Source organism: Erpetoichthys calabaricus, chromosome 2 (assembly GCF_900747795.2).
Source record: "Erpetoichthys calabaricus chromosome 2, fErpCal1.3, whole genome shotgun sequence".
NCBI lineage: Eukaryota > Metazoa > Chordata > Cladistia > Polypteriformes > Polypteridae > Erpetoichthys > Erpetoichthys calabaricus.
Genome location: NC_041395.2, coordinates 129,942,682 through 129,963,880, shown reverse-complemented (window position 1 = coordinate 129,963,880; position 21,199 = coordinate 129,942,682). Strand labels below are relative to the sequence as shown.

The 21,199-nt window shown below is 40.8% G+C and overlaps 1 protein-coding gene across 1 annotated transcript; it reads right to left on the bottom strand.

Annotated features, from left to right (window-relative positions):
- Positions 1 to 15,042: 15,042 nt before the first annotated feature.
- LOC114643137 (extracellular calcium-sensing receptor-like) lies at positions 15,043 to 20,311 on the bottom strand. Its single transcript, XM_028791823.2, is given in 6 exon segments — positions 15,043 to 15,651; positions 15,653 to 15,939; positions 17,122 to 17,245; positions 17,369 to 17,596; positions 17,779 to 18,609; positions 20,054 to 20,311. Coding segments are annotated over 6 exon segments (2,337 nt in total).
- Positions 20,312 to 21,199: the final 888 nt, after the last annotated feature.

Genomic DNA, 21,199 nt, shown 5'->3' with positions numbered 1-21,199 from the left:
AATAGGATCCGTGATCACTTGCTCACCTACCAGCGACCGGAACAGTCTGGTTTTACGCCTAAGAAGTCTACCATTGACCGCATCCTGGCACTAAGGGTTCTCATGCAGCGCAAACGTGAATATCGGCAGAGTTTCTTTGCAGCCTTTGTCGATTTTCGCAAACTGTTCGACTTAGTTGATTGAGCTGCCCTGTGGGACATCCTGAGGATTCGTGGGATCCCCTCGAGGTTGCTGGATATCATGGCCAGCCTGTACACTGATACTGTGAGTGCTTGCAGAGTGGAGGCTGGACCTCTGCATTTTTCCCAGTTGATTCTGGGGTTCGTCAGGGGTGTGTTCTTGCTCCTACTTTGTTCAATGCTTGTATGAACTGGGTATTGGGCAAGGTCGTGGGGTCCAGCAGCTGTGGGGCATCTGTTGGTGAAGAAAGGTTCACGGATCTTGACTTTGCTGACGATGCTGTGATCTTCACGGAGTCAATGGAGGCTCTGATCGGGGCACTTGAGAGACTGAGCAAGGAGTCTGAGTGTCTGGGTTTGCGAGTGTCCTGGATAAAAACCAAGATCCAGGCCTTTAATGACCTCTTGGGCACAGCGATGAGCAGTGTGTCTGTTTGCAGAGAGAGTGTTGACCTTGTTGAGAGGTTTACTTACCTGGGCAGTGACATTCATGTCTCTGGCGACTCTTCCTATGAAGTCAGCAGACGGATTGGGAGAGCATGGGGGGTCATGAGGTCGCTGGTAAGGGGTGTGTGGCGGTCCCGATATCTATGCAAAAGGACCCAGGTCCAAGTCTTTAGAGTCCTGGTGCTTCCTGTCTTGCTATATGGTTGCGAGACATGGACACTATCCAGTGACCTGAGACAAAGGCTGGACTCCTTTGGTACTGTGTCTCTCCGGAAAATCCTTGGGTACCGCTGGATTGACTTTGTGTCGAATGAGCGGTTGCTCATGGAATCCCAAATGAGGCAAATTACCTGCATTGTGAGGGAGCATCAGTTATGGCACTATGGCCATGAGCCGCGTTTCCCCACGGGTTATCCAGCTTGTAAGATCCTCATTGCTGGGGACCTGAGTGACTGGACCAGACCAAGGGGTTGCCCACGTAACACCTGGCTGCGGCAGATAGAGGGTCATTTCTGGAGGGTGGGACTGGACCGCGTATCTGCCTGTGGGGGTTGCAAACCAGGATCCCAAGTTGTTTTGTTGTGTAGTGGGTGCGGCAACACACTGTACCAGTGCATGCTCCCTAACTTGACTTGACTTGATACATATATATATATATATATACATATATATATATATATATATATATATATATATATATATATATATATATATATATATATATATATATATATGAATGGAAGATATATATATATATATATATATATATATATATATATATATATATATATATATATATAGTAGGAGTCCCACGGGATGGACAGGCATCCGTTATTCGGACAGGAGGCTCCTAGAGTGCAGAAAGGTATCCCTTTGGAATGGTTGGAAATCCCAGCCGGAGAAGATTCCCTACCCAAATGGAAAGCCCCGGGCAAATGGACAGGTGTCCCGGCCAGACATGATTCCAGTACCTTCTCTGGCCGGAATAAAGGAAGAGGACCGGGAAGGATTGTTGCAGAGGGATATTTATTCCCCCCAGGCTATAGATGGCAGCAACCCTCCATATCAGCGCCCATTTGGAAACCAGCAGGGAATGCCGGAAGTTGTTGTCCAGCAGAACAGCCCAGCTGGGGTCCATGGGTGCCGCAAGGGGGTGATGCAGGGAGAGCTATTCCATGCTATACTGGACTTCTGTATGACCCGGATATACTTCCAAAAGGCAGCAGCCCTGGCACCAGAAGTACTCCCTGGTCCTCAATAAAAGTGACAACACTCCCTTGTCCAGGCAATTGGAGCTGTGAGGAAGGAATGCAGCACTCGACTGGAGGAGGGCAGTGCAGTGGTGAGAAGAGAGAGTATTGGGAAAAGAGAGTTGGAAAGAAAACCTATTCTTGTTCTTGTGTGTTACTTGGAAGGTATTGTGTTGAATAAACTTGTGTGATTGTGTATGGGGTTTGGGGCTCACTGATGGCCCGGTTCCATCACTATATATATATAGCAACACGGAATGGTGGACTTAGAGACAGGGAGGTATTGAAGATCTTTGGGAAGATCCAAGAGAGATGATCCATACATTATTTCAGTACCCAGCCTGTCACTCCATCAGGATCACCATCCTTTCTTGAATTGACCTCTCGGAGCACCCACCTTACATCATGCTCTTGCATTGTGAAGGTCTGGTTGTAGAGGGTTGATTATAATAAATAATAATTCTTTACATTTATATAGCACTTTTCTCACTACTCAAAGAGATTTCCACACAGGGAGGACCCAGGAAGCGAACCCACAATCTCCTTACTGCAATATGGGTGTGAGGTGAGACTGCTGAAGCCTATCTGCTGGGGCTTAGATGTGACTGTCTCTCCTGTTTCCATCTCAAAATGAGTAAAGAAATAATTCAGTTCCACTGCCATTGAAATATGATCACTGGTTTTGGGGTTGGTGATGTGCTGGGTGCCTTGCCAAAGTCGCCGTGGGTCACTGTTGGCAATGTGGTCCTTAATCTTCCTTTTGTAGTCCATTTTAGCCTCACTGATGGTTCTCTTTAGGTTGGCTATGGCCGTGCTGTAAAGGGCTTTGTTGCCAGACCTGAAGGCAGTGTTGCAGTGCTTGAGGAGAGATCTGACCTTGTTTGTCATCCAAGGTTTCTGGTTGGGGAATACACGAATATGTTTGCTGACAGTGACATTGTCAACACAGTTTTTGTAGCAGAATACAGTTGATGTGTATACTTCCAACTCCTGATCTTCAAAAATGTCCCAGTTATTATCCTTTTAAAGCAATCCTGAAGTTGCAAAAATGCTCTTTCAGGCCATGTTTTAACAGTTGTGGCACGTGGCTGGGACACCCAGGAGGACAGGAGGAGGGCTCATGCCTCCTCCAGACAACAAGGAGGCGACCACCCTGGTTATATTGGGGGCCACGGGTACAGGGCTTGGAAGCTCCACCCTGTAGGGGCCCATGGTCACCGCGAGGGGGCGTCCCCATGCCTGGTGTGGCGGAAGTGCTGGGGGGAAGAAGAAAAGAGACAACCGGAGTGCTTCCGGAGAGACAGCCAGCACTTCCGCCACACAGGGGCGTGTCAGCGGAAGATTGCCGGGAACCACCTGGAGCACATCCGGGTAACTATAAAAGGGGCCGCCTCCCTTCAATCAAGGCTGGAGTCGGGTGGAAGAGGACAAGGTCTGAGAGTGAGGATTCTGGCAGGATTCCGGTCCGTCCCGTTGGACCGGGACCCGTAATCAAAAACAGTCTGTGGACGGCCCGGCACAGCAGCGGATTCCACACACGTGGTTGTGCAGCACACGCACAACCCCGCGAGAGCGAGTTACCACTGGGGCTGCTACAGGTCCACAGAAAGGATGAATTCCCCTGGTGTGGGACAACAAAGGGCGGTGCAGTCGTTGGAGGCGCATCAACTCAGACAGACGGGACCCAGGAGGTAAGTTCCCTGCTTGCCGGCGACCGACCCTACAGGGCCGAGGGTGTTTTGAGTTTTGCAGGCAGGGACTGCCCAAATCTTTGTCGGTGGCGGGCACGTGTCTCTCCGCGGCGCTTCGGTAACGCGGCAGCAGCTGGGAGAGCTGCTGTAGAGGAGACGCTGCAACTCCAAGAGCCGAAATGCCACCCCACCAGGGGTAACAGAGCCAAGATGGCCGCGGACCGGAAGTCCCTCCCTATGACAGGCACGAGAGTGGATGGTGTGTCTTCCGGGCCCGCCAATGACCGGATGGAGGCGGGACGAAGAACGTCCATCACGTGCCGGGGAGAGACCCGATTGGGCTGGAGGAAAAGGCCCACAGGAAGCAGTCAAAGCACGGGGCTGACAGACAGGTAAGCTCACCGTCGGCTGTCTTTCTGTCCTTGCCGGTGGCTCTGCGTGAGCCGGAGGAGTGCCTTCGGCCCGTAGAGTTGCCTATAATGAAGGTGCTGAGTGCCATCTGTGCAGAATTGCAGAAGCTGAAGGGGACGGCGGTCGCGTCGGTGACGAGAGAATGGCGCGACGCCGGAGTCTTCGGCCGGAGAACTACCGCGGAGACGGTGAGTACAGCCGACTCTGTACAGCAGAAAGGAGGTCCCACCGAATGGATCTGTGAACCCCGTGATTGGAATCAAGTAGGGGGATCTCCCACAGTAGACGCGGTGGCGGGTGCTGTGTGCATGGCAAGGGGAAAGACAGCGAGAGGGTTGGCAGGACGCGGGCTGATAAGTGCCCTTGGTCCTAGTGCCCTCCTCCCCAAGCCAGCCGCAGCCTCAAGTTGTACTATAGGGACGCAGATGGATCAGGGGCTGTGCTTTTGCCATAGGCAGACTCAGACCATTACGGCGTCCCAGAGGAAAAGGAAGGACCGAGAGAAGAATGCCGGTTCCTCCGATAAGGAAGGATGTGAGGCTGGACGGTCACGTCCGTAGAAGGGCCGCTCTCTGCAGGTGTAGAGGGAAACCCCACGGCAGGCTGAGGTGACGGGCGCGTAGGCGGTCCCGTCCAATGTCCCAAAACGGGGGGCACGGAGGTCACGAAAGGGGGGCCGAGCTGGCAAGCACCGGGGTGCCGGTCAGAGGGGGGAGCGTTGCCCCTATTTAAAACAGAGAGACGCCGAGAGGCGGCGTCAGGGCAGCATCTCTGCCCCTTGTTCTGTTTTATATTTTGCAGGACCGGGCCCTGGAGCGGAGTATGTCGGCTTCCCGCCGTGGAAGACCTGCCCTTGCGGGGCGGGCCGCTGGCCCCTAGGGGTCTCAGCTTGTGGTGGGGTACTGTGGCACGCGGCTGGGGGTGGTACCCAGCCGGGACGCCCAGGAGGACAGGAGGAGGGCTCATGCCTCCTCTGGACCACGAGGGGGCGACCACCCTGGTTATGTTGGGGGCCACGGGTACAGGGCTTGGAAGCTCTGTCTGCCACACCAGGAAGTGCTGGGGGGAAGAAGAAAAGAGACACCCGGAGTGCTTCCGGAGAGACAGCCGACACTTCCGCCACACAGGGGCGTGTCAGCGGAAGATTGCCGGGAACCTGGAGCACATCTGGGTAACTATAAAAGGCTGGAGTCGGGTGGAAGAGGAAAAGGTCTGAGAGTGAGACATATTGTGCCTGCAGTGGCCACTCCTGACAACAAAACAAATCTCCAATACAAGTTAGTCAAACGCCCAGAGAAACTCGCACACACAAGCCGCTTTACAGATGGTAAGTAATTAAGTGTTGCACTGTAAGCATAGAGTGAACAAGTATATACTTAGTACTTACAGTATAATTAAAAAACCTAATAGATTAATTGTTTTGTACATTATAATAATTCAATATATTTTTTCTGAAACAATCATTTTTCCACAAATACAGCCACTCTGCAACCAACAACTAAGAACAGGACATCACTTGAAATGAAATCTGTTCTCTATGAATGCTATAGAGCCACCACAAACCTACTGTATTTGGGCTATGTTTTAACTACATGATAATGTAAATTAATGCTAAAAAGTGTTTGTTTAATATGCTGTTCAATATGTTTAATATACTAATATATGCAATTGTATTATCACTTTTACTTTTAAATAACTAAAAAATGTAAAGTGCTGCAAATTTTCAAATCAGTTATCTTATTCTCCAGATACACATGGATTTTAAACAATGTGTATATTTTAACGTTTATACTGAAATTCTGTGCATTGACTTCGGTTTCTAAATTTTGATTATTCTTGGATTACGAACAGGTTTTGATTACTTTTGATTTGACTTTGGACATATCTTATTTTTATTCTTTTGCATTTGTCTTTGTTCTTATTTTTAAATTTAAATTTTGTTTAATTGACTTTTAAATATAAAAAAAATCTACTTTTATTCTTTAGGCAAGGGTTTTTGTACTGTCCCCCTCTCTCTTTCTGAGTTTTCTGAAAAAACAGTCTTAATCTATTTATTTTGGGACTGTGCAAGTTGCAAACCTGCTTCTCACGTTTGGGGTAAAGTTCATCTTGCTCCTAGGCCTCTTTGGAGTTATGAGGCCTGCTTCTGGAGGCATAGCCTCATGTTAAGTTCTCATAGCCCACCAGAATATAAAATTGGAAATGTACAAAGCTTTGTTCAGTTTAATGGGGTTGAATGCTGCCTTATATATAGTTGCACTGATGATGTCACATGTCACAAGGTCAAAAAATATTCAATTGAGCCACAACCACAATGACCACTTCACTGAACTCAACAAAATGGCACCCAAAATATAATGTTAAAATATTTAAATGCCATAAAAATTAAAAATACATTGCATAAACTATAAGCACAAATAGATCCCTGACATATACAGTAATCCCTCGCTATATCGCGCTTCGCCTTTCGCGGCTTCACTCCATCACGGATTTTATATGTAAGCATATTTAAATATACATCGCAGATTTTTTGCTGGTTCGCGGATTTCTGCGGACAATGGGTCTTTTAATTCTCTGGTACATACTTCCTCAGTGGTTTGCCCCAGTTGATTTCATACAAGGGACGCTATTGGCAGATGGCTGAGAAGCTACCCAACTTACTTTTCTCCCTCTCTCTCTTGCGCTGACTTTCTCTGATCCTGACGTAGGGGGATTGAGCAGGGGGGCTGTTCGCACACCTAGACGATACGGACGCTCGTCTAAAAATGCTGAAAGATTATCTTCACGTTGCTACCTTCTGTGCAGCTGCTTCCTGAAGCGACATGCTGCAGGGTGCTTCACATACTTAAAAGCTCGAAGGGCACGTATTGATTTTTGCTTGTTTGTTTTTCTCTGTGTCTCTCTCTCTCTCTCTCTCTCTTTCTCTCTTGCTCCTGACGGAAGGGGGTGTGAGTGCTGCCTTCAACAGCTTTGTGCCGCGGTGCTTCGCATACTTAAAAAGCCAAACAGCCCTATTGATTTGTTTGCTTTTCTCTATCTCTCTGACATCTGCTCCTGACGCGCACTCCTTTGAAGGAAGATATGTTTGCATTCTTTTAATGTGAGACGGAACTGTCATCTCTGTCTTGTCATGGAGCATAGTTTAAAACTTTTGAAAAAGAGACAAATGTTTGTTTGCAGTGTTTGAATAACGTTCCTGTCTCTCTACAACCTCCTGGTGTTTCTGCGCAAATCTGTGACCCAAGCATGACAATATAAAAATAAACATATGGTTTCTACTTCGCGGATTTTCTTATTTCGCGGGTGGCTCTGGAACGCAACCCCCGCAATGGAGGAGGGATTACTGTAACCTATATTATAAAACCCACATTTCAAATTTGCTCTGCATAGCTTGTTGAAGGTGGAAATGAATGTTAAAAACATTGTATGCAGTAGAATAAATAACATTACTTTATTTATATTTATATTATTATTATATTTGCACCAAATGATGTAATTTGAAACACATTATGATATTTTCTTATAGCACTGAGAAAATGTTCTGAATCTGGGTGTAAACCAAATACTAAAATTTTAATAGGCTCTAGTAAGTCTTCAAAAGGTAATAATATGAGTTTTCCACTTTTGCAGTCCATTTCAATGCACAACAATGTGGACTGATAACTAATAATACAAAAGACAGGATCTTATATGTTTCAGTTCAAGGCTTGTATATCTTGTCAAGGTTCTTTGTGTTTCTCTTATAAGTTCTCTATATATCTTACAGTCAGATGTTCATACGTCAAACTTGAAGACATGATACATGAATGGTCAACTGTATGCCAATGTTACACCTCTGAAAGCAAAACAAATCAAACAGTTATGTTTCCAGCTAGGTATACACTGAGTAAATATCTATTACAGAATTTCAGATACATCAGAGACACAAACAAATTATGCAATTTTTCACATTAAAATTAAACATTCTAAGACTGGATTGTACATGGACATTTAACTTTCATTGATCCTGTGAGAATATCCATCTATCCATTATCTGACCCACTATATCCTAACTACAGGGTCACAGGGGTCTGCTGAAGCCAATCCCAGCCAACACAGGGTGCAAGGCAGGAACACACCCCGGGCAGGGCTCCAGCCCACCACAGGGCACACACACACCAAGCACACACTAGGGACAATTTAGGATCGCCAATGCACCTAACCTGCATGTCTTTGGACTGTGGGAGGAAACCCACGCAAACACGGGGAGAACATGCAAACTCCACACAGGGAAGACCCAAGAAGCGAACCCGGGTCTCCTAACTGTGAGGCCTGCCAGCGCTACCCACTGCGCCTACTGTGCCACCATATGGGAATGTATTTATTAAATTCATAAATCATGTGTGAATTATAATTAAGTATATCATTGCTATTTTTGATCTGCTTGTTGAACAGAGGTCTCTACATACCCATGTATTTTGACCGCATGCTTAGTAACAGCAGGGTCTGTGAATTTCTGGATAATTTTTGTGCACATTTAGTAATTGCAACTCTGTTCACTTTAGAATTTTTTGTGCCTATTTAGTAACTGCAAAGCTCTTCACTTCAGGATTATTTGTGTATATTTAGCAACTGTAACTCTGTTGCTCTCAGGATATCTTTTGCATATTTAACTGCAGAGTTTTAAAATTGCTTTTGCCTAATATCGTCTGTATATCTAGTACGGCACAAACATATGTTCCGGTTTTCTTAGTAAAGTTTGGAGATAATTGGGTCACATCAGATAAGCCAAGAGAATGTACAGTATTTGATTGCAATGTTTGGTGTTGTAACCAGTTTTGACTTTGAAATAATAATAGTTTAGTAAACATCAGAATGGCCTCTGTATAAAATTCTGAAGTGCAATCTTTTAATTAGCTGCCCAGTTACCCCAAATTTAACAAATAATACAAAATTTCTGTAAACTTTAAATACACTTGTAAAAATTTCCAATGCAGCTACCAATTCAACAGTGGTAGCATAGGTTGAGGGATTTAGCATATCATTCATACACATTAACAACATCATTGTAATTGTCCCCACTTGTATTATATGAAACTTGATAGTACTCCTCCTGTCTCACTACAAATTCGCACAATTTGATGCTGAAATTCCAAACATATTACATCTGTACCATACGCGCATAATAATAGCTAATAAAACAATTTCTGTTCTCCTTTACACATAATACACGGTGTAGGAATTGGTGCATTATCAATCAAAGGGGATTCCATTTTAATTGATCCAAACCAAAATACAACTTGAGAACAGGTGCTGTGTATGAAAACAACACTTTTTTAACAGAACTTCCCTCCTTGCTTTCATTTCACAGGTCAGTCTTCATGGCACATGTTAAGACCATGTCTTTTTATGGTCCAAGACATCTCCTGTTCTTCACATGTCAGCCCACTCTGTTGGTCAGTTGTGCTGATCGTCTACACTGTTAATTTGCCGAGACCTTCATTTGCATACACAGACATGCCTCATGCAGGCCACTGAGAGGCTGCTTCTCTTTGTCTTGCTTCTGTCAGCACTGTTCACCGTGTTGGCATAGTGTACTCAATACAGCATTATTACACACCCCAAATCAGAAAAAGTTAGGATGGTATGGAAAATGCAACTTTTATTTTATTGCAGACAGTATGAACCCAAGATATTTCATGTTTTGTCCAGTCAAGTTTTTTTTATTTGTTAATATACATCCATTCCTGCACTTCAGGCCTATAACACATGCCAAAAAAAAGTTGAGATAGGGCAAATTAGGGCCAGTAATGAGGTAGAATAATAAAATAACGATGTGACTTCACACAGGTGATGTCAACACAGGTGATTGTAATCATGATTTGGTACAAAAGCACTATTCACGAAAGGGTTGAGTCTTTGAGGAGCAAAGAGGGGCAGAAGATCTCTAGTTTGTCAATAAATGCATGAGAAAATTATTACAATATTTAAAAACAATGTTCCCTCAAGGCGGCACAGTGGCGCAGTGGTAGCGCTTGCTGCCTCACAGTTAGGAGAACCGGGTTCGCTTCCCGGGTCTCCCCTGCGTGGAGTTTGTATGTTCTCCCCGTGTCTGCATGGGGTTTCCTCCGGGCGCTCCGGTTTCCTCCCACAGTCCAAAGACATGCAGGTTAGGTGGATTGGCGATTCTAAATTGGCCTTAGCTGTGTGCTTGGTGTGTGGGTGTGTTTGTGTGTGTCCTGCGGTGGGTTGGCACCCTGCCCAGGATTGTTTCCTGCCTTGTGCCCTGTGTTGGCTAGGATTGGCTCCAGCAGACTCCCGTGACCCTGTGTTTGGATTCAGTGGGTTAGAAATTGGATGGATGGATGGATGTTCCTCAAAGAAAGATCGAAAGGGATTTACATATTTCTCCCTCTACAGTGCATAATATCATTAAATAATTTGAGGAATCTGGAGAAATGTCATTGTGAAAAAGGCAAGGGAGCAAGCCTATGCTAGAACACCCGTGATCTCCAATTTCCTAGTCATGTCTCACAGTTCTTGTCTGCTTTATCAAGTGAGCACTATAACATAATCACAGGCTCAAATATTGATCTTTTTGTCTATTTAATATTTGCTTCTCTTTCTATTATAATTCTTATCCCTTTTTCACACCAAACTGAATATCTACAGGAAGAGACAGTCTTTTTGTTTGACACCATTCTTTACCTCAAAGACTTCTGATAGTTTCTCTTTCACTCTACATGTTAGGATCTTGACTCACATTTTTCTGAGCTTTACCAGTTTTGCTGGTATTCCTGAGTTTTCTATGACTCATCTAATTGTTTTCCCTGTCTATAGTATCATAAGCTTATTTTATAAGTAGGCTGGAGAATCTACTGCATGCACTGCACAAGATCATCTCCAGACAGAGGAGCAGCTTCAGTGACAGACTGCTGTCAATGTCCTGCTCCACTGACAGACTGAGGAGATCATTCCTCCCCCACACTATGCAACTCTTCAATTCCACCCCTCGGGGGTAAACGTTAACATTATACAAAGTTATTGTCTGTTATATCTGCATTTTTATCATGCTTTAATTTAATATTGTTTTTTATCAGTATGCTGCTGCTGGAGTATGTGAATTTCCCCTTGGGGATTAATAAAGTATCTATCTATCTATCTATCTATCTATCTATCTATCTATCTATCTATCTATCTATCTATCTATCTATCTATCTATCTATCTATCTATCTATCTAATCACAAGAATCAAATATTAAAAATGCTATATTCATGATTAGCAACCTAAAAATACCATAAAATGACACTCAACATGCCTATATTACTGATCCACATTTTTTTCAAAATTTTGTGAAAAGAAGTAACTTTGATACCTCAAGTCTATTAGGTGGTGAACCCCTGGGGTCAGTTGATGTTACATGTACTCAAATCCTTCTGATCATTTAGGTTGAAGACACTTATTGGTTTACTCTTTATCATAATAATGATATAATTTCCTGCACAAAAATATGGTTAAAAATGTCCTAATAAGTAGGGTTTTTTAGATGTAGAGGACCAAAAATAGGGGTGGAGGAGAAATTCACAAATCTTGATGTCTTGCATAAGCTGACATCATATCATATGTGGGGGTTTTCTTGTACCAGTGAGTTAAGAAGCACCAGACAAAAAAAAAAAAACTGAAGTGATTTCAAAGTGTTCATAGTAATTTTTATGAACAGAAAAATCTATTTCTGTAAAAATATTATATTAGCCATCCATCCATTTTCCAACCCGCTGAATCTGAACACAGGGTCACGGGGGTCTGCTGGAGCCAATCCCAGCCAACACAGGGCAGGAACCAATCCCGGGCAAGGTGCCACCCCACCGCAGGACACACACAAACACACACCAAGCACACACTAGGGACAATTTAGAATTGCCAATCCACCTAACCTGCATGTCTTTGGACTGTGGGAGGAAACCGGAGTGCCCAGAGGAAACCCACGCAGACACGGGGAGAACATGCAAACTCCACGTAGGGAGGACCCGGGAAGCGAACCCAGGTCCCCAGGTCTCCCAACTGCGAGGCAGCAGCGCCACTGTGCCGCCCCATATTATATTATATTATATTATATTATATTATATTATATTATATTATATTATATTATATTATATTGTAGGAGCTGAATTTGAACCCTGGTCTGATGTGCACCTAGCATGTTGATGAAGGTGCACTGTCATATTCTTCTGAGCTTATGCTTAAAGGTTGAAGGTGTTATTTTGATATTCTTTATAATAAAGATTTGAATTATTAAGAAAAGGCATTTTAAGTGCCTCTATAGCAAAAAAGAAAAACAAAAAGCAAACCTTAGTATAAGAAAAAAGTAATCTGTTAAAGTTTGCTGATTGCTCTATTTATATGCTCAGGCTAAGTTTTCTGTTGACGGAATATGGCTGAATTAAGAAAGAAACTAATAAAACATATGGTCACATATTAAAAAGTCACAGCCTCCTAAGTTAACAGGACTGTCAGGTATCAGTGTTTTGTCACACCTCGTTAGCAATTGGATGTAACCAATCATGTTAAAAGTTTCATGATTATGTAATGAATTCCTTGGAATTGCAATCTAATCAATGAAGAGTATAACTAGAGCCTGACATCCTTTGTAACACTTGCTAATAAGGTGCTTGTGCTCCTGTAAGGATTACTTCTTGCAAGATTTAGACAATAAAGAAGACTGATTGATGCCTTTTATTGCCTGTACAAGGCACTGAGTGGAGGGGTGCCAGCAAATTTCTCTCACATTATATTATATTACAGTAACCCCCCCTCGATCGTGGGAGTTGCGTTCCAGAACCCCCCATGAAAGGTGAAAATCCGCGAAGTAGAAACCATATGTTTATATGGTTATTTTTATATTGTCATGCTTGGGTCACAGATTTGCACAGAAACACAGGAGGTTGTAGAGAGACCGGAACTTTATTCAAACACTGCAAACAAATATTTTTCTCTTTTTCAAAAGTTTAAACTGTGCTCCATGACAAGACAGAGATGACAGTTCCGTCTCACAATTAAAAGAATGCAAACATATCTTCCTCTTCAAAGGAGTGCGCATCAGGAGCAGAGAATGTCAGAGAGAGAGAGAGAAAAAAGCAAACAAAAATCAAAAATCAATAGGGCTGTTTGGCTTTTAAGTATGCGAAGCACTGCCGGACAAAGCAGCTGCAAGGATGTACAATGTAAAGGTAGTCTTTCAGCATTTTTTAGAGGAGCATCCGTATCCTCTAGGCCAGTGTGCGAACAGCCCCTCTGCTCACATCCCACCCATTAGGAGCAGAGAATGTCAGAGAGAGAGAGAGAGAGACAGAGAAAAGCAAACAATCAAAAATCAATACGTGCTGTTTGATCTTTTAAGTATGCGAAGCACAGTGTGGGAAGCATAACGCTTGACAAAGCAGCCATATGTAAGCCCAGCAAGGAAAAGAGCAATGTGAAGGTAATCTTTCAGCGTTTTTTGAGGAGCTGGGTCTAGGGGTGCGAACAGCCCCCGTGCTCACAATATAGTTGAGGAGCTTTATTTAATACGTAATACGTGCTCTGGTTGGGTAGCTTCTCAGCCATCTGCCAATAGCGTCCCTTGTATGAAATCAACTGAGCAAACCAACTGAGGAAGCATGTACCAGAAATTAAAAGACCCATTGTCTGCAGAAATCCGCGAACCAGCAAAACATCCGCGATATATATTTAAATATACTTACATATAAAATCCATGATAGAGTGAAGCTGCGAAAGTCGAACCGTGATATATCGAGGGATTACTGTATATTATATTATATTATATTATATTATATTATATTATATTATATTATATTTGAAAAAATGGTTTGGCATTGAGGGCCATCTATACTGGTGTCCTTTTGCTTTGCTTGTGGACCAACAGTAGATAACACAGACATATTTTTTATCTCATCAAATTTACAACTGTCACTTATTTTCTTGATGTATTCAACTTTAACCAAAAACAAGTAAATACCACCACTTCCATAGCTAATGTTTATTTTCTATTTTATTTTGGGGACAGTAGATCATACAGTACAAGATGTAATATTCACGTGTCTGTATTACCTGCAAAATGTTCTGGTTAACTGCAACTCAGGACTCAGAGATCATATACAGCATTTTGTTTCCAACCATTTACTAACCAACATTTTTTAGGGGTCCTTGAACCAGAGGATATCCTGGCATTACACCAGAAAAGTAGCTGAGGTGTCCGTCCATCAGTAGGCACAGTCACACACTCACCCACATCCAGGAATACCAGGCCAGTATAGAGTTGCCTTTTAACCTAACATGCACATCAGGATGCAGAAAAGGACACCACATTACACAGAGAAACACCCACACAAACATGTGACACAGGTGGTGCTAATGCCTCCGGAATTGTGAAATAACAATAAATTAAAATCAAATCAAAGCAAATTGTATTTGTGTCATACAAATTACACATACCATAAAATATGCAGTGCATTTCATCCCATCTTCCTTTCTTAAAAATAATACACTGAAAAAATACATTTTTCTATTGTTTGTCAGATCATCAAACATTGGATGTATTTATTTTGAAACTTATACATAAAATGAAAAAATATTGATGGTTGTTATCACACTTAGAAGGAAATAATGATAAAGACACAATGCTTCAGCTGTATAGTCTTCATCACATGTGGAGGCTATAAAGGTGAAATGTTGTGTCTTTAACCTTTTTGTATTTTCATCATGGAAGTAAACTTTAAACTTTTTTTTTTCTTTTCAAATACACACTGATGCAGCCCTACACTAACTCTGTTGTACATACAATGTTCAAAACAACTTTCCATATGTTTCTTTTTATTTGTAGTAGCACTTATAATAAGTAATAGTACTTGATTTAAGATATAACATACAGCACACAAAATGAACATTAATTCAGCTTTATTACACTGGCCCAGAAAATCAAGGAAATACTTGTGCATGATAATATGTAAAGAATAAGAACTCAGAGCTGACTTTGGTGCTTGGACTACTTTACAAAATAAAGTAAGGATACAGGCACAGCTGGGGACTCATCTTCCCATTAGAGCTCTCTTGTTATTTTCCTCTGGTTTAAGTAGGATGATGTAACATTTCGGAGCAAATATTGACAATAGCACTCCAAAGCTTGATGCTAAGATAGCAAATATTTCCACAGCTACTGTATATTTTCCTGGAGAACTAATATAGGCAGGAATGAATGTTATCCAGACTGCACAGAATATAAGCATGCTGAAAGTAATGAATCTGGCTTCATTGAAAGTGTCCGGCAGATTTCTTGCAAGGAAAGCCAGTAAAAAACAAATGCAAGCCAAAAGTCCAACGTACCCCAGAAGGCAGCTAAAGCCTGTCAAAGACCCAATTTCACATTCCAGAATAATTTTTGTATTGATATTCTTAGAATTTCTAACTGGAAAGGGTGGGGCTGTAGACAACCATATTATACATATTAAAGACTGAATAAATGTAAAGAAGAAAACTGTACCTCTCTGGTGGGCAGCACCAAACCATTTCATAATGTTGTTACCAGGCAGTGTAGCCTTAAACGCCATTATTACAACAATTGTTTTCACAAGAATGCAAGAAATGCACAAAACAAAGCTGATCCCAAACATTACATGTCTGAGCATACAAGTGAACGTGGGATGGCTTTCCAATAAAACATAATGCACAAACAAAGCAGAGTGTTAAAGAAATGAGTAAGAGAAAGCTGAGTTCGGAGTTGTTTGCTTTCACAACAGGTGTGTTTCGGTAATAGATGAAAATTGTCAACACACAAATGGATAGACAAGTTCCTGATAAAGAAAGTGTTGTCAAGGCGATTCCCATGGAGTCTTCATACGACAGGAATTCAACTTCTTTTAGCACACACCACGTTTTTTCAGGGTTTGACCAATAATCATCAAAGCATTGAAGACACTCGATGGAATCTGCTCAGAAAAATAATGTATTGTATATATGTATTAAACAGAAGGATAGGTAGAGTGGAACATTGGTTAGTGCTCTGGTAGTACACCTGGGTAGTATATGGAACACCAGTCAACTGAGTTAAGGCACAGTTTGTGATTCTGTATGATAGACTTGATTTTTAAATAAAGTTTAAAACGATCCTTAAGGGAAACTGCATTGCATTTTTAACATACTTTATTTACCTTTTTGCCCATTTCCTTCCTCCTAGGCCTGTAAAGGTTAGTTTTATTGTATGTAATATACAGTGTAAATTAAGATAAAGAAAATAATAAAATAAAAGATCCACTCAGGTATGAAAAGAAAAAAAAACATTTTTTGTAGGTGGTCCAACACTTCTGTTGCAGGCAGAGGTGTATGATGTGTCCCTATTTTTATTCTACATGTTCAGTGTATACTACAGCATAAAAAAGCAATTTTACGGTATTTCTGGTTAGAAAAAACAGTATTCAGAAAATAAATAGATAATAATTTATTCATTTCATGCTTCAAATCCATGTAATATCTCTATATGTAAAATCCAACATCTGTCTGTCTGTCCGCTTTTCACGAGAGAACTAGCTAATGGATTTAGATCGGGTTTTTTTCTGTCAGTGCGCTATGTATCATAGTTCGCTTGCGGTACTGATTTATTTGTAAGAATCCGAGAGACACAAACTGGTTCTTTGGGCAGGGCCCTCCTTAATCACGCACCATCTTCTGGGTGTACCTTACGTCCGCTTAGCTAGCGAACGAGAGAACTACTTAACGGATTTAGATCAGGTTTATTTCTATAATTTTCTTGAACATTCTGGTTGATTTTGTGACTTCTCTCATCACGCTAAGAAACATAGTTCACTTGCAGGAGTGATATATTCACACTAAAACGAGACAGAGGCTGTGGGTCGAGGGGAGGGGGAAGCATGACATCAGGAGTAGGGAGCTGGGCAGGGCCCTCTTCACTGTCCTGTTTCACTACTATGCGAGTGGAGCTGTGGGGGACGGCTAGTATAATATGTGTTCTCTGGGAACAGGTCATTCTGCTACCATGCTGCCTCTAGATGAATTGAGTTATTTTCATATTTCATTCCTGCCCTAAGTTTCCTTTCTGTTTCACAGAATGTTAACTCCCAGGACCGTTTAATGATATAATGTTAAATTCTTACCGTTTTGCATGCTTATTTCTCCATTTGCACATGGTATACAATCAAAACAGCAAACTGGCTGTCCTTTCCTTATTGCTTTTCTGGTACCTGGTAAACAGCTCGCACTGCATATCGACTGTGGACACTAAAAAACAAAAAGAAATATAAGAACAGTGAATAAAATTTGAAGTTTGAGAATTCAGAGAAATAAAACATTGTTTTGCATTAAAGCAAAATAATGAACAATGATAGAGGTAGTGCTACTTACTCTTCCATTGTCAAACTTCCAAAACATAGAGTTTTCCTGAAGATATAACTCCTTGCCGAAAATTGCAGCTTTGTCAAAAACGCCAATTGTTTTAATATTAACAGTTCCATTTTTGTCAAGTTGCCAGTTCACAATGTCATAGATGGCAAGGGCATCACCATTTTCATCAAAAGCCACTCTTTCTCCTAACTGATTAATGAAATCAACATTCTTTAAATACTGTAAAAGCTGAAAAAGAATTACATCTAACATAAGGTTTAAAAAAGCTGGGACAGACAGACTGAGTCTGCATATTAAAATATCCAAATTTATTTACAGGCAATAAAAAGAGATTAATTCAAGAACCTTTCACTAACATTCATTTGCTGCAAGTCATATGTTTCATTCAGGCTTTATAGATTATCTCTTACCTGCCAAGGCTGAAGATTGGCAATGTTAGCACAACTTTTATTTTCGAATGGTCCTTTTCCATGTTCACAAGCCATTAAATTATGAAGTGCATGAGCCAAGGAGTACACTGCTTTATAAATATTATAAGAAATTTGTGAGTTAGACACATCGCTATAGGCTGTGTCGGTGCCCTCAAGGCTTTCTAAACCAGTGCACTTTTTACTGTCAGATATTATAGAACTACTATCATTAACACCACTTTCAACAAATTTGCATGCAAACATCGATTCCCAAAATTGCATAACTAAGTTGTTATTAGGGTCCAAATCAGGGCGTACTTGAAGAAGAAAGTTTGTCAGCCCTTTCATCTGTCCACTGTGGACTGCAATGCCCAAGGTTCCTCCCAATATATTGAAGTTATCCCTGGCAGCTAATAAAGTGGAGGTGCTCCACCCTTCACTTGCAATCCACTGCCTGTCAGTGATGTTCTGATTAATCATTTCTTTCATAAATAAAGACATTTCTAATCCTGTTGAAAAAGCCACTATGACTTTTGCAGTGGATTCCTTGATAACACTGACAATACGAAGAAGGTTTTCCTTTGTCATGATTTTAGGGATTGTCTCTGAAAAGGCAAGACATCCTATTGCCTTCATTTCTTCATTGAAGTTCCTCATTGCATACTGACCATAGTCGTTATCACTTGCAATAAGACCCACCCACGTCCACTTAAAATATTTTATAATTTCCATCATGGCCGTCACTTGAAAGGCATCACTTGGGATTGTACGAAAGAATGAGGGATACTCTTTTTTATTACTCAGGCACAAACATGTGGCAAAGTAGCTGACCTGTTGAAGCAAAAAGACACATCTACTGTATATACTGTACTCTTCTGCTATAAAACAGAAAACATGTGTGAATCTTTTTATAGGTTAAAATATAGTGGAATAATTATTGTTTAATAAAATGTTTTTTATACACTTAGGTTTTCTTTTTTGCATTATGCATTTTATGTTCAGCAGTTGGCAAATACAGTACAGTACATATATTACACTTTAAACTGTACATGTGCTTCTTAGTCGATAATATTTTTTATTCACCTTCATTAAATGTCTCTTCTTCTCTTACTTTTCTGAATCTGATTTTTCTTTCACATGGTTTTGTGAAACCTCAGCCTATACTGAAACAAATTAGATCCATGGCAGAAAATGATTCATGAATGCCTGTCCATTTCAGAGTACACATCTGGTTAATTTAGAACCACTTAAAGCAGGGATATGAACAGAACATTCAAACTGAACACACACTCCTTTTTTTAAATGTGACGGTACAAACAAAATATGTATGGACATATTAAAGTTAAAACATTTTTTCTTACATTTTGCATGTTTTTATCACCTTAATTACTTTTGCAAAAATCAAGCTTTTAGCTTTTACATCATCAGTATATTGTAAACTCAATCTCTCATCCTAAAGGATTTTTTGGTTGAACAAGGCAACATTTAAATTCATGCTATCCGACTCTTATTCCCTTTATATTATATGCTAAAAATGTAAATATATAATACATATGCCACATCATTTTCTAACCTGCTTAATCCAAAACAGGGTTACAGAGGTGGCTGGTGCCTATTCCAGCTAGTGCACTGTCCAAGAACCAAACCCTAGACAGGGCACCAGTCCATCATGGGGCAAACACACACACACACACACACACACACACACACACACACACACACACACACACACACACACTCACAAGCACATACACTAGGGCCAATTTGGAATCACCAAATCACCTAAAATACATGTCTTTGGATGGCTGCCTGAGCACCTGAAGGAAATCCACACAGACACAGGGAGAATATTGAAACTCCATGCAAGGAGGAGTGTCACCGTGCCGCTCTTGTATATTTATATATTCTGACATAGTACAAAATAAATGCAAACATTTTTGTAAAACACATCTGGGTTTAACACTTCAGCGTGTAATCTTTGCAGCATCTCTAAACAACAGAAATACTGTATTTGCTGCATTATCAAAGCTATGCATGAATAAAATATGAATAATAATCTAAGATGATGGATAAAGAAATCTTAATTATTGTAGCCATGTATGTATAATATTTGTCTAATTGGACTAGCAAATAGATTATATCATGTTCATTGCTGATTTTAAAAATATTGTAATATTTAAAGTCTAACATGGAAAATGATTGCCTGGATTTAATTTGCCAACTGCCTGTTATTTTTTTAAACTTGCATGTTTTTTACAAAATAAATCAGAATTACCATAGGGACTCGGAAAAGCCCAAGTATCCTTGATATTGCAATGGAACTTGATGAAGTCGGATCTCCAACAAAAGCCACAATTGGGGGGAGTCCTTCACAGTTGTAATCAGAGATGGTGTCATCCAGACCCCCTATCAGAGATACAGCAGCTCTCAAGGCCACAGGCAAATTCACACAATTATCATATATTCTGTAACCTAAAGTAATATTGGGGAGAAGTGATTTATTTCTGTTTATTTCTTCAATTGCAAAGACCATTGTCTGTGCCCCCTGAAAAACTTGATAATTAGGGCTGTTGGAAACACAAATAAAACTAATTAGCAGAATCAGGGGATGATGTTACAGATAGTGCATCACAATGTTTGTGTTAAGCATTGAAATCATGTAAATAAAAGTGAAACATGAAAGCTTTCCAGAATAACAATTGAGATATAAACGATTAAGAAGAACAATAACATTGTATTGATATTTACATTTAACTTTTTAATTTTTTTGTCTTTTTCTTCCCCAATCCTACAAATGTAAATGCCATTATAACTAAAATTATTTTTCTCTTACCTTCCGCATTTCCATTGCTGAGGTTTAGATGTAAAGGACAGTTCTGGAACTACTGTTTTAAAGCTTATTTCAAATGTTGCACCTAAAATAACATCTCCTTCTTTATATAAGCCATTTAAAATAAATTGGTCTTGGATTTTGCATAATGGTTTCTTAATGACAAGTGCTTGATTCATTAAAGTAAGTAATACCCATAAATATAAAAATACAGTCATTGCTGCTGCATGTCAGACTTGTTCAGGAGCCTCGGGCTGTCCTTTATATAGGAAAGGCACAGCCTCTTGTGAACTTAGTGTTTAAAAAGTCAACAGACCTGCTGCATTGTGCCCCTATTCAATTTTTAATTAGATCAGTTAAGGAATTATAATGATGTAATGTTGTTAAGAACTACTTGAGTGAGTTGTTATTGCACCAGGCAACTTAAAACGGGATTAATAAAGTATCTATCTATCTATCTATCTATCTATCTATCTATCTATCTATCTATCTATCTATCTATCTATCTATCTATCTATCTAAAATGAATGTTTTCTTTGTTAAAACTCAGACTCTGTTTTGATTCAAAATTTCATTCTTTTATTATTATTA